At 38.3% G+C, this 15,114-nt stretch overlaps 1 protein-coding gene across 1 annotated transcript in view; it reads right to left on the bottom strand.

Annotated features, from left to right (window-relative positions):
• Nucleotides 1-4,920: 4,920 nt before the first annotated feature.
• The window catches only part of LOC124234600 (interferon-induced protein with tetratricopeptide repeats 5), a 20,273-nt gene continuing 10,079 nt past the window's right edge, over nucleotides 4,921-15,114 (bottom strand). The window contains exon 3 of the mRNA XM_046651934.1: nucleotides 4,921-7,937. Coding sequence (XP_046507890.1) covers nucleotides 6,570-7,937 — 1,368 coding nt within the window. The 3' untranslated portion in view covers nucleotides 4,921-6,569. The remainder of the gene's footprint in view (nucleotides 7,938-15,114) is intronic.

The raw sequence follows: 15,114 nt of genomic DNA, 5'->3' as shown, positions 1-15,114 counted from the left end.
TTAAGTCATATCACTTAGCATTCTTATCAATAAAGTTTGTTGGAGCAGGCATTTATGACCGAGGGTCCTCCTGGTCCTGAAGTTTCATGGCTCTGTGCAGTCTTTCTTGAACTGAGGTAATCTGCCTCTTAGACTTAATTCAGTAAGGAATAGGGACTGCTTATATTGTCCTTGAAACTCTGGCAAATAGCATATGATCAACTCTAAGACTAGCTCTGCCTCCAGAGAAGACAGAAAATATGTTCTTATGGAACTCTTAGCTCTACTACTCTGCAGCTAGTTTTCCTGCTGGGAATTCACTCATTGAAAGGGCTTTTCTCAGCTTTTGTGAGGCTGGTAGCATAGCTTTAGTGCTGAGCAAAATAATTTCCAGGAGGACCTTCGAGATTTAGGAAAGAGGAACTTCTCTCTTCCTGAAGGGTCAAATTACCCTGAAGGGCAATTACAACCACTTCCTTGGGCATAGCTTTTGGTTCGTCTAATAGGCATGGAAAACAACTTGGGGCTGGTGTCACTGGACTTTATCAGGACTACAGGATGAGTTTATGTTACTAGTAGGATTTGGACCCATTTTGGAGGTTTTGAGTCAATTTGTAAGGCCACCTTTCAGAGGTGGGGACAGGATTCTATGCAATTCAATTCAAGCAACTTTTATTAGACCTATTACATACCAAGTACTGGGCTAAATGCTGAGAGATTGAAATATTAATCAGGTACTCCAGGAATTTAGTATTTCCTGGCCTATGCTTATTAGCCTAATTAACTTTATTATTCTCTGTTTATATTTTCCATATTATAGATCAGTGGCTCTCAAACTTTGCTGCACAATAGTATCACCTGGAAAACTTAAAAATCATAATGCCTGGGCTATATTTCATGCCAATTACATCAGTCTCTGGAGTGGGACCTAAACATTGGTATTGTCTTTTTTTTTTAACTTCTCAGGTGATTCCAAACTGCAGCCAAGTTTGAGGAACAATGTTGTAGACTTTACTACTCAAAATGTAGACAGAAGAACAGCAACATAATTATTACCCGGAGTCTGTTTAAAGTGCAGAATCTCAGGCCCTCTGTGAGATCTACATAATCAGAATCTGCCTTTTAACAAGGTTTCCAAGTGATGTGCATATGGGCTAAAGTTTGAGAAGTGCTGTGGTAGACTGTGTTTCCCAAAGACTTGTTCTGTTTATAACTAGCTCTCGTCGGCTGATTTCTAAAAACAGGTTAGTTGAAGCAAATGATCTTTTCTATGACTCACTGTCTGAATGGCCCCTGAATGTGAGAGTTTTCCGAATTATGTGGCAAATGTTGGAGTTATTATGTACTTTAAGTTAAAAGAACAGGGCGCCATCTACAGTTCATAGTGAGGTTCCAGGTAAAGGCCTCGGGGAAGGGGAAAGGGAGGGAAAGGGAGTTGAACCTGAAAATCCAACTTCGCAGTGCAAAGGGCTAAGGTACTCTGTGTGTGTGTGTGTGTGTGTGTGTGTGTGTGTGTGTGTGTGTACACGTGTCAGAGAGAGAGAAAGATTAATATTTTTGTTAGTTGGCAACTCTGATGGATTTTGAGGAGACTCTTCACATAATTGATGAGGAGGAATTTTGGGAAGAGATTCAATGCAATTCTGGGTTAATCTCATTCTACTTTAGTTTTGATGTGGCTCCAGAGTTGGGAGTCAGGCTGTCCTTTGAAGTAAGATCCTCCTCAAACCTGATTCTTCACTATTCTTGCTTATTCCTTCTGTTATTTCCCCTAACCTTTTTATTCAGAGCTTCCACATCACACACATATATAGTTTCCCTTAGGATTTCTACTTAGAAACGGAATGCATGGGATATAGATCAGACTAGGCCAGCCCACCAAAGGTATTATAGGCTGTAATAGTCATTTTCTTACCTGGCTGATCCTCAGAATGACTTTGGGTGCTCTACAAATATATACATTTCTAGGCTCCAGCCCTACAGCCTCTAATTTAGTAGGTCTGCGGTGGGACCTGGGAATTTGGTTTTTAAGAAGCTTCACCAGTGATTCTGATTTAGGGTTACGTTTGTGAAGCACTGATACAGTGGACAGAGAGTGCACTGTAAATTAGGTCAGATCTGTTTAAAATCCTAGTCCTACCACTTAACGCCTTAGTAGCTTGTGATTTTGAGAACATTACTCAACTTCTCTGAGCCTAGCTCTATGCATTTGCAGTGTTGAGCTGGCTAAATAAGGTAACGTGTTAAAGTGCCTAATCTAGTGAATGCAAAGCAGTTTTTCTATGGGTCTTTGCCATCACAAACATATACATGTGCAGGCTGACCACATGGGTAATCTGGGTTAGTCTGATGTCCAGATCATCCCATGCCCACGTTTATCATCTACCTTTGTTACACTGAATTTGGACTAGTCCTGTTAAGACCTGTGGACCTCACAGCAGCTAGTGAATAAGCTGGTGACGGCTTCTCCGGTCATTATTTCAGTCAACACAGCCATCTGTGGTACTTCAGACACGTTCATAGGCCATAATGCCTCTGGCTGTTCTACCGATTTTTTGAAGTTATCTCAAGTACAGTTGGTAGTAGTTGCTACAATGCGAGTATAACTTCTTCCCTTGCTCTGTCTTCTATATACCACCACCCTACCAGGCTGCCCTCCAGGATGCTGAGGAGGAAAGCAGATATCTGAAGGAAGAAGAGAACCAGACTGAGGAGACACAGCACCTAAAAATCCCAACACAAAAAGTTTACCTGGGGATTCAGTGTTAAGAATGACTCTGGCTCCTTTCTGAAATTCTTTACTTGCTACAGAGAAATGTATGGAGTGGGGGAAGAAGGCACTGATTTGAATCTACATACCCTTGGTGTTTTTGGCTGCCAGTATCCAATAGCAATTTTCTTGATAATTCCACCCCTGCACCTTGCAGTCCATATGCTTCCAGGGAAGTCCCCGTTCCTGGCTTTCAGGGCCAGCTATGTGTCTCAGACCTAACTAATGAGCATGATACCTTCCTCTCTGGCTATGATGACTGAATTGAGAATGGGCATGTAACCTGAGATGACCCTATGAGACCGCAAACCTGGAATTCCTCTATGGTTAGGGGAGGAGAAATGCTGTTTCACAGACATAGAGTGCATGTGGCAGTCATCTTAGGATCACAAGGGCAGGGCTTTCTCTGAATGGAGCCAAATTAATAAATCAGAGCTGAAAAGTAGAGAGAGTGGTTGTCTTAGTTACACTGCTTAAAAAGATTCAGTGTTGCTTAATCAAGTTGAAAACAAGATTCTTACTTTTCTGTTTTAAAGACAGCTTGGGTTTTCTATTATCTGTTCTGTTATTTGTAGTGAATAGCATCTTACATACAATATTTCCTCAACAACTTCTTTAAGAGATCTGGTCATCTGAATTGAAGTGCTCAATGCTACCAAGCGACATAAAACACTTTCAAAAGCCAAATGCTCAGGTATAGGATGTCAAAGGCATACCTTAAAATGGCATGTGTGGAAAAACCTACACATAAGCAGATACTAAGTGGATAATTTGATTTTGGCTACATTAATAGAAGTATAGTTCATAGAAAAAAGAAGGGATCATTCTAACACAGTCCTAAAACCTCCCTTTAGGTATTAAGTTAAACTGAACACACACCATTAGCAAAGGGTAAAGACCATTTGAAGAGAATTCAAATTAACCATGATGGGGAGGAGCTTCAATGTCTTACGGGAGTGAGTGAAAGAAAATGGCATGTTAAGCTTAAAGCAGTCTCAGGGCCACAGGGCAACTGTGTTCAAATATTTTAAGGCATGTGTACTGGACATGTGGTTTTTGGCTACTCAGCATCACTTGACTTCCATTAATAGCCACTGATATGTATTTGGTGACTCACTTATCCCTTCAAATTTATCTGAAATAGTGCTGCTCCTGGACTATTAAATTACATCAGCCATTACATTCCCATTTTTGCTTAGGTTAGTTTGAGCTGGGTTTTCTGCCGTTTGCATCAACAGTGCTAATACAAAATGTCACCTCTAAAAATGATTAGATCTCTGAGATTCTTGATGACAGTCAAATATGTGTAAACTTGATGTCAAAAATCTTCAGCTAAATGGAAGAAACAAATTTCTAAGAATAAGGACTATTTGAAGATGAAATTATCACTTAGGAAGATAATTCAAAACTCAGTGGGGTTTTTTTGCTGAGGAAGATGTGCCCTGAGCTAAGATCTGTTGCAAATCTCCCCCTATATTGTATGTGGGCCACCACCACAGCATGAACAACCACCAGTAATGTAGGTTCACATCCAGGAACCAAACCTGGGCCGCTGAAGCGGAGCACAGTGAACTTAACCACTAGGCCACAAGGGCTGGCCCTCAAACCTCAGTTTTGATGGTTAATTGATAAAGGTGAAATCTGAGGTCTTTTTTAAAACCAAAGTCTATGAAATTAACTCTAAATAGTTATAGATTTTAGGAAGGAAAGCACAATTATTGACCAAATTTAAAGTTGTTATAAACATATTAATTTTAGTTCATTTTACAGTTGCATTTTTCATATGCTGATTTTATACTTTCTTAGTATGTCATGACTTCTTTATATTTCAAGGTTTTAATATCTAGTGAAGTTTAAAGTCATTTAGTGGACCTTAAAGTCTAGTATTTAAATACAGAGGCTTATAGTTGTCTCTTTGTTTTGCTATAACTGTATTTCATTGCATGCAGTCTCTACTTGGGAACATAATCTTAATTACAACATTATTCCTAATGGGGGATAATGACTTGCTGCAAAATAAAATATTTGCTGCAAAATGGGACAAATGCTTCTACTGATACTTCTACCTTCAGTCCTTTCTGAAATAGTTGAGTAAAGATCATTCTCTTCCCTGTTTTTCCTTGTTGAATACACAAATGAAATGAGCAAAATAAAAACAGCAGAGACTTAAGTAAAACAAACTTTTTCAAAAATTTAATTCATGAGATACATTACAGTATACACGGATGTCTGCCTATGTATAGAAAAAATGTCTGGAAGGATACATAGAAAATTGTTAAAAGTTTACCTTGGGGATGTAGAATTGGGATATGGTGAGGGGAGTGCTCTCACCTTTAAATTTATATACTTCTGTATATTTAAAACTTTACAATGAGAATTCATTACTTTTATAATAGTTATAACCATAATATAAATTTTAAAAGTAAAAAAATAGTAACGAGAGGTAAAACACACACACATTCATACATAGTAGTTTTAAGAGCCACACTGGCAGTATGGAGAATTAAATCGCATGGCACACCTTTCCCTTAATACTGTGGTGGTAAATATAATTGTGTAGTCTATAATCAAAGAAACATTAGAGAAGCGGCTTTTAGTAACATCCCAATTTAAAAAGTCCCCTGGGATAAGAGCCCTTAAGTAGTGACTCTTCAAGGTGGATATTAAAACTGAAAGCAAGGCTTAACTATTCCTGCAGGATCTACAGCAAAACATATCAATCTGAACGTTTCAGACAAAAGAAAAAGCTTCCAAGAAGTAACTCTGGAATACTCAAACAGTTAACCAAAGGCCAGATATTGTGCGTATGACAACTCTACCCAGTTCAGACCCCAAACTAAATGCCTGAAATCTTGGCAATCCAGGGATATAAGTAGGGGGTATTTACTTTACCCATTTGCTTATCATCTCTCCACGTTTCTCAATTGGTCTGCTTTCTATGTCAATGATTTTAACATAAAATACTGCAATTTCAATTGGAAGGAATAAAATTAATGCCAACCAGATTTAGTTTAGGTTTATTCTTCTAGTTAAAAGAACCCGAGAAACTTGAGACTAATAATTTTTCATTATTCATTCTTTTCCTCATAATTATCTCTAGCTACTTAACAAACGAATATTTTGGGATATAATACTTCAGATTTCTCCTGGGGCCCTAAAGTTCTGTATTTGAGGAAATTTTTTTTCTCATGCTCTAGTTTCTCTCCTTTATTGCCTTTTTTCTCATGCTCTAGTTTGTCTCCTTTTACTGAAGGACAAACTTTTTGTTAATATCAACTTTTTTCTTTCAACAAAAAGGATTCTTTAGGTGACAATCAGGTTGATGGTTAAATATCCTCATCAAAGTTAGAACATCTGTAACTGGAAGGTTCCATCTTTTGCAAGCTGCACAGTTAAGAGCTTAACTAATATAACTGTGTATTTCTGAAAGAGTGTTCTCGATGTAGGTTCAAATGCTTATATAGGATTATGCTCACTGCATAAATGAGTAATATGGGAACTTGACAAAATTGAATCAGAAAATTATTATAAATAGCAGAGATAAAAGGGTATAAAGTCATAACGGCCACAATATTTTTAAAAATTACAACAGCTGGAAGGTTGCTGTTTCTCAATGGCTTCTAGTATTTTAATTTAAAAAAATATAAAACAGCAAAAGATTCATCATAATATATATAAAGTATTTAGCACAATGCCTGGTACACAATGACCATTCAATGAAAATTGGCTCTGTAATGCACAACGGATTAAAACAATAAACAAAAATATAAGAACCCAAAAGGAAGAGAAAAGCTTAGAACTAATTTCCTAGAGTATGCATTTAAATGGAAAGTCGAAGCTCACAGAGAGCAGTAAGGAATTCTTCATTTTCTGGATCTATCTTTTGGGCCCTCTCATAGTACTCAGCAGCTTGCCTCTTTTCTCCCTCCAGCTTGTAAACAAACCCTAGGGCACTTAAACTCTGCACATCTGAAGCATTGTGACCAAGTCTCTTGGTAGCCAATTTCTTCAGAGCACTTGTCAGTTTGGTGCGCACGGATGACCTGTCTTTGACCTTTAAGGCTTCTAAATAATGGTGGATGGCAGTATTTTCTGATTTACGGTGAAATTCCTGAAAGCGGCCATAGTGGTAGTGGACCTGATGTTTGTGATCATCAGTTATGTTCTCCAGACGAAGGGCTTTCTGGAAAACCTCTTCAGCATTGTTATACTGGCCTCCCTCAGCATACATGTTGGCCAGGTCTATGTAGGCAAACGCATACATAGAGTCTCGTTGCACAGCTGTTTCAAAATGAAATATAGCAGATGTAATCAGCTCATCAACTTTCAGTTTATCCTTTCCTTTAGGTCTATTGCCAGCGGCCTTCTTGATCTGGATCATTTGTGCCCTATAGCAAAGTCCCATTTGGTGATGCACGAAAGAAGAGGTTGGTGTCACCTCCAAGGCCTTTCTCAAAAGTTCAAGAGCTCTGTCCAAGGAATTTTTCCTCCTGTAGAATTTGGCTACATAACGAAGGACATATGGTTGGGATGATATTTGGTCCAGGATTTCTTCAATATACTTTTCCCCTTCAGCTTCTGCATGAACATCTTGAAGCTTCAGTGCCAGAAAAACCTTAATGTAGGTGTTATCTGGGTTCAGGGTAACAGCCTTCCTCAGAGGCCCCAGAGAAAAGCTCTTTATAGACTCTTCTCTATCAAAATCATCCAGCCGATACACTGTGATGGCATAGCCGATGTTAAATTCTGGATTGTCAGGTTCCGCTTCCAGAGCCTTCTCAAAAGCCACTTTAGCCTTATGGTAATACTTTCCTCCAAATTTCAAGAGTGCCCACCCTTTCTCACAGTCAATCTCAGGACACTCCAACTTGTAGTGGGAAGGACTAGACAATTTCTTGCAGACATTCCCTACCTTGTCTATATACGTTTGAGCTTCTTTAAGCTGGTCCATGTGATAATACACCCAGGCATAGTTTCCCCAAGTGACCAGACTTCGTACTTCTTCTTTGTCTGAGTGTTCACGCTGGATTATTTCTTCTGCTTGTTCCAAGCACTCTAGGGCATCTTTATTTTGGCCTTTCAGGTGTTTCACATAGGCCAATAGGTTATAGAGAGTAAGCCTGGATTCTGTGGTAAGAAATTCAAGCTGTTGCCCAATTGTGTCTTCCACATCAAACAGAATGTCTTCCTTAAGTAAACTCCATGTAAAGTGACATTCTAACTCCAACAGAATGGCCTTCAAGGAGTCTTCAGGAATTTCACTGTCAAAGACAAACTCCTTTTTAGTTTTCAAAGAAATAAAGGAAATCATCAATTTTTAAACCTTAAATCCTGTTCTTTCCTTAACCACCAATTTTATCTTTTATTTGGTCTTACAGTTAAAGCAGTAGGCTCCTATAACTTTATACTAGTTTCCTCTGTGTACAGTTATGTCTCAGAAATATTCCATTAAATTTTCATTATTTATTCCAAAATCCATTCTGGAGGGATGACAGGGTTTTCTATGTTATAGGGTATGTATTTCCTTTTAGCAGTCACTAACCCACGAGTACCACTTCTTTTTAGAAAGGGGACTTTAAAATGTTTCATTAACTAGCCTTGAAAATTAAGAATGAATATATACACAGTCGATAATTAACATAAAATTCCATTTCTGTATTATGAGTAGTAAAGGGAGAAAAGAGTGATAAATGAGAAAAAGAAGTACATTGAAGAAGACAGAGAAACCACATGAATATATCATTTTTGCAAAGACATATAGAAAGAACAAAAAAAACCAAAAGATAGAAAAAGAAAACCTCACAGAGAGAAAAGGCATAGAAACACATGAGAACAGGTATAGCAAGAGATAGGGAGAAGCGTTAAGTTTGAGACAGATAATAGGAGAGTTAACACAGATTTAGAAAAAATGAGGAAAAGGCAAAAAGAATCTTAGTAGGTTTTTTGTAAGTGCCATATCCTTCTGACCTCTGGAGTTGCAGGCAATAATAAAGGCTAATGCTTACTTATCTCCTCTTAATATTCACTTCAAGAGATATTTGTTGAGTTCCCTTTTTGGGAGGCATATTGTGATCTCTATAGGGCCCAGTGGAAACCCTGTTTCTGAAACTAGGGAGATGAAGGGGGAAGGAAGGGATAGGAATTATGTATTCATCACTGACAGCCTTTTATATGCAAGATCTTCTGAATAACCCTGGGGATGTAACTGTGAACAAGACACAGTCCTGCTTATACAAAGCCTATATTATACGTAAACAGTCAATTACAATTCAGCATTCCAAAAAAGTTCCATGGAAGTGGCCCAAGAAGGGGACACAGTCCAGTGTTGTGGACATCTGTGGCTTTTACTTGATGAGGATCCCTTCTTTTGGTTTTCCTTTGTGGAACAATCTCTCCCCCTACTCTCAGTCCATGTGATTTGAGACAGGCTGTCCACCCTTCACTCCAGTCTGCAGGAAGGCAAAAGATACTCCAGCCATTCCCCAGTCCTAGTGATTTATTCAGAGATAGTCCAATTAAAATATGATTTTGTTGAAATGGGACTTTGCTCAAACTATTTCTCTTCCCTCCAAAAATTTTAAGCTGGTAGAAAATATGTTTGGAGTTGCTGGCGGTTATCTTTCCAAACTCTTGGGGAGAACCTTCCTGAGAAAGAATGAAACATAGAGAAAGCAGACTTAGACAGGAAGAAAGATGGATTGCTCATGGAACCGACTAGATACCTCAACCCAGTCTTGCCTGGATCACCCTGTCCATCACTGGACTTCTATTTTCTTACACAAATAATCTCTCTTTCTCTCTTTTTGCTTAACCAGTTTGAATTGGGTTTGTACTGTCTGCAACTGACAAAGTCCTAATAATAGACCCAATTTTATTTGTTTGTTTTGCTGCTGATGGAGAGGCAGTCAGGAAAGGCTTTCTAAATCTATTACTGGCCATAATTAAGGGTCACAAGAAATATACAGAAAAAAATTACTTAAGGCTTCTCTCCAAGAGAGAATGCTCTAATTATGAGATGAACAGTGTACTGTGTGTGTATTTTCCTTTCTGCTGCAAACAGGAGCCCCCTCTCTGTAGGTACAATATAAATATATATTTGGAAATTTATGGAAACTATATTAATATTTCTATCAAGAAACCTTTAGTGATCACCTCACTCATACTTGCCAGGCAATATTCTAGTTGTAGTGGATGGAAGAGTAAACAAGACAGAAAGGGGTCCTTTCTTTGTGGTAATTTCAATCTGCATGAGGAGGGAACAAAAGAAGTGGACAGAAAATAAACATGTAAACAAATCAATGGACAACATAATTCCAGACAATAAGTGTAAAGAAAAAAAAATACCAGAGTAATGGGATTAAATGGTGTTGGGTGGGGGTATTTTAGTTATCCTTGACAAGGAATAGCCCTTGTAGAAAGGGGCAATTGAAGGAAGATCTCAACAATGAAAGGAGGCATTCATAGAAGACCTGAGGGCAGAATGGTCTAAACCAGTGCTTCTCCACCAGGGTGGTTTTGCCCCCCAGGGAACATTTGGTAAAGTGTGGAGACAATGTGGTTGTCACCACTGGAGGAATGCTACTGGCATCTACTAGGTCAAAACCAGGGATGCTGTTAAATACCATACAATACAGGTCAGCCCCAACAATGTCAATAGTGCTGAGGTTGAGAAACATTGGTTTGTGCTAGGGAACCAGTGAGCACAAAGGCCTCATGTGAGAACAAACTTGGAAAGTTCAGAGGAGAGAAACAAGAAAAGTATGGCTGAACGATAGTAAACAAAAAGGAGAGTAGCCGGAGATGAGGTGTAGTAGTAGGCAGGGCCAGATGATGCAGGGCTTGGAATATAAATTTTAGTCTAATTGCAAAGGGAAATCACTGGAGGCAGATTTCTAAGTAGGGAAATGATCATGATTGATCTAGGTTTTAAAAAATCCCTCTGGCTGCTCTGTGGAGACAGGATGATAAGGGCTCAAGAGAGGAAGTTGGGAAACTAGTGGGAAGCTATTTATTCAACAAATATTTATTGAGAGCCTACTATGTGCAGGGTACTGTTTAAGTATTAGGAATACAACAATGAACAAAACAGAAAAAAAAAATCCTGACACTCTGTAGCTTACATTCTAATACAGGGGTGGGGTATGCCATAAAAAGACCAAATAATAAATGAAAATATACAGTGTGTAAGATGATAATAAGTGCTAAGGAGAAAAATAAAGCAGGAGAGGGGAATGGGAGGCTGGCAGGGGGTCTGGGAGGTAACTAAAATTTAAATAGCTTGGGCAGAGCAAATGTCCCTGAAAGAGACATGAAAGCAGCTCTTGAAGAAATCCAGGGAGAGATGATACAAGCTTGTACTGAAGGGCTAGTGAGGACTGGATAGTTATATTTTGGAGGCAGAGCTGACATGTCTTTCTGATGGATTGGGTGTGGGGAGGACCATGAGGGAAAGAGGGAATCAAGAATAATTCCTATGCTTTTGACTTCAGGAACTGAGTGGATATATCAAGAGGACTATTTGGAAATGTTACATTTGCGATCTGTATTGGACATTCAAGTGAAGATGACAAGTATGAAGTTGGATATTAATGAAGAAAATTCTGGAGATGAGGAGTGACACTAGAACTCAGGATATAAAACTGGAAGTCATCAGCATGCAGATTAACTTTAAAACCATGAGATCTAGAATGAAATTACCTTAGGAGTGAGTGCAAATGGAGGTCAAAAACTAAGCTGTAAGACATTACAGGTCAAGCAGAATAGAAGGACAGGAAAGGAGGCCAAGAAAGAATAATCAGTGAGGGAGCAGGAGAGCCGAGCAATCTGGTGTCAAGAAAGCCTAAGGAAGAAAATATTTATTTCAAGAAAGAAAGATGAATATTCAATGTGTAAAATGATTCTAAGAGGTTCAGAAAATGAGGACAGAGATGAGACCACTGTTTTTGGCAGAAGTAAACCTGTGGGGGACCTTGATAAATGTTTATTAGAATGGTGGGGATGAACACATTACTGGAGAGGGTTGAGGGCATAATGGGAGGTGAAGAAGTGGATATGGGGAATATACGCCACTGTATCAAGGAATTTTACTATGAAGGGAGTAGAGAAATAGAGCCACTGCTGGAGGGAGGCTGGAGGAATTGTCAAAAAATATTTTAATCATGATATGTGTTAATGACTTAATGATATGCCGATGGGAATGATCCAGTATTAAGGGAGAAAATGATGCTTGTAGGAGAGAAGGAGGAAATTGCAAGAAAGATGGAATATGAAGCAAAGTAAAGCTATCCATTGTTAATGCTCAAATCTTTATCTCCAGCCTCAAACTCCTAACCATGGTTGCTATGCCCTTCATCATCTGGCCCATGTCTACTTCTCTAGCTTCATTTTGTACCACTGTCTTCTTGCTCACTGCACTCCAGACATACTAGCCCTTAAAACAATTTTATTGTTTCTTATTTCTTATGCCACGTATGTACCCACCTCAGGGCACCTGTACCTCCCTTTTATTCCCTCTGTGAACTCTTCCTAACAGAGTTCAAGGGCTTACTTATTCTCCTAATTCTGGTCTTGGCTCAAATGTCAGCTCTTCACAGAGGCCTACCCCTGACCACCTTAGCTAAAGCTGCACCCCCACCTTGCCAGTCATCCTAAAGTCTACTCTATCACATTTTCCTGTTCTTTATAGCATTTATGCCAATATTCATTGGGGGTTTGGAAGGAGGAGGAGAGGGCTTTGAATCTAATATGAGATTGAGGGTTTTGTTTCTTTTTCTTCTCCCAAAAGCCCCCCAGGTACATAGTTGTATCTTCTAGTTGTGAGTGCCTCTAGCTGTGCTATTGAGATTGAGGTTTTAAACTGAATTGGACTAAGTTTTCAGCAACTGGAAAGCGGCTATCCTAATAGCCAAAAGTAACAGAAAAGTTAGAGAACTGGATTAACTGCACAACTAGTGGTAGTGATTGGAAAATAATACCATTTCATATTTATAATCTAATATATTACTCCATGAAATGTTTTCCAACTTTACACTATTTAAACATTAACATTTAAGTTAGCTTATAATGATTAATTTCAATTTTTATAATTTTTTCATATTTATTCTCTTTCTCTGTGTATATACATTCAAACTTGTATACAGGTCCCAGATTTTAGTGACTGTAGGTTCTAAACTTAAGCTTTTCAATAGAACTTCCTGCCATGATGAAAATGTTCTTACCTCTGCTGTCAATATTGTAGACATTAGACACATGTGTCCTCTGATCACTTGAAATGTGGCTCGTACTGAGGAATTGAATTTTTTATTTACTTTTAATTAATTTATTACTTTATTAATTATTAATTTATTTACTTTTAATATGTCTAGTGGCCACTGGATGGGACAGGATAGTTGGAGACACTGGGCATTTAGGACTTAATGGATAAAAAGGCCTCAAGCCCAACAGGTTAGAGTTCTCCTTTAACTTGAAATTTCTGATATTTTATTCAAGGTCAAGAGCTAAATTAAATGGCAAAGAAGAATGTGTTTGAAAAAACAACTTTATGCATATGACCTGGGCTCCCTGCAGACTCAGCTCAGTAGTATAAATGTTATACTATTTATAAAATACTATCTAGAATCAGATGAGTACTCAAAAAAATAAAATTACCATTCACTGATAGTTTATACATGCTGGGCAGTGTGCCAAGCACTTTATACAAATTACATGTCATTTTTATAACAATCTCTCATTATTTTCACAATTTTATGGATGAGGACTGGGAGACAGTTTAAATTACACGTTAAAGGTTACACAGCTATTAAAGTGGCTGAGCCAAGATTCAAACCTAGTTCTGCCTGACTCAAAAACTAATGACTTTCAACAATAATGCTATACTATCTCTTTAATATAAAAATTGGAAGTTGTCTTCTAGAATAGTTCGCTTTAAAATGTAAGATATATCTAATGTATGTAAAATTCACTTTACTTCAGGAGGACCTAAAGAGAAAACATGAAGGGATTTTAGACCAGCTTAAAGAGTAGGTAAGAGATCTGTGTGACTAACCATTAGAAAAGACATGCTGGATATGTAAAAGTCTCAGGTTAAGAAATCATTTGTTTCAAATATGAGTCCTCAATCTAAAGTCACAGCATTCCACATTGTTGGAGTTGTTTTGAGAGGCAACAACTTCTCAGTAGGACGTGCTGTGCAGAGTGCTTCAGACATGGAGCTACAGAGATTTCTTTCTTTAGGGGTGATTAATGATCTCTCTCAAAAGACCTAGGTAAAAATGTATTAGAAGTGATCTGAAGGAAAAGCAAGAATCTTAGTTATCAAAGATATAATTATCATTATTAAGATAAGTGAACTGAAATACCTCTTTTCCCGACAATTCAAACTTTCTGATATATATGCTGATGGTCTTCTAACGTATTTCCTCTAACTCTGATCTCTCCCCTGAATTCCAGACTTACCTAATCTTCAATTCACATCTTCAATTACAAGTTCAACTAGCAACTCAAATAAACATATCCAATACAGAAATCTGGGCTCCTTGAGCATGTTCCTCCCTCAGTCTTCCCCACCTTGTTTGGCACCTCTTAGTTCCAAGGCCAAATAACCTAGGAGTAATCTTTGATTGCTCCTCTTCTCTCAACTCCTCATTCAATCCAATAGGAAGTCCTCTTAATTCTACCACCCAGATGCATCTCAAATCCATCCACTTTTCTCCATTTCCACTGCTAATTTCCTAGTCTAAAACACAATTACCTTCCCTTTGAGCTGCGGAAAGATCTGGTCTCCCTGCTTCCACTTTTGGTTCCCACATAGTACCAGTAGACTTTTGAAAATGTAAACCAGATTATGTCCGTACCCTGGCTTAAAATCTCCCAATGACTTCCCAACATCCCTAGATATTAATCCAGCCCTTGCCATGTCCTACAAGTCCCTAAAGGAGCTGGCCTCATCTGTCTGTCCAACCTTCTCTCCTACTACTCTCTTCATTTACTGTGCTTTAGACATACTGACCTTCTTCCTATCTTGAACATATCAAGTTCAAGGACTTTTACGCCTGTTATGTTTACTCAGATTGCTCTGCTCCTAAATTTTTGTATGACTAGCTCTTTCCTGTAAGTTCAGCTCAAATATTCCCTACCTAAGAGGCTGCCTGTGGCAGAGCTATCTAAGATAGCCCCCTGCATTCTACATCACTGTCTTAGCCCATTACACTATTTTATTTTCCTTATAGCACTTATCACTTTCTGAATTATGTTGATTCTTTACTCACTTATCTACTGTTTGTCTATTTCCCCATTTAAATGTAAGCCCCATGAGAATAGGGACCTTGTTTTGATTTTATTTTTTCACCTCTGTGTCCCCAGCATCT

Source organism: Equus quagga, chromosome 2 (genome assembly GCF_021613505.1).
Source record: "Equus quagga isolate Etosha38 chromosome 2, UCLA_HA_Equagga_1.0, whole genome shotgun sequence".
In the NCBI taxonomy this organism is placed as follows: Eukaryota; Metazoa; Chordata; class Mammalia; order Perissodactyla; family Equidae; genus Equus; species Equus quagga.
This window is presented reverse-complemented; position numbering and strand designations above follow the sequence as displayed.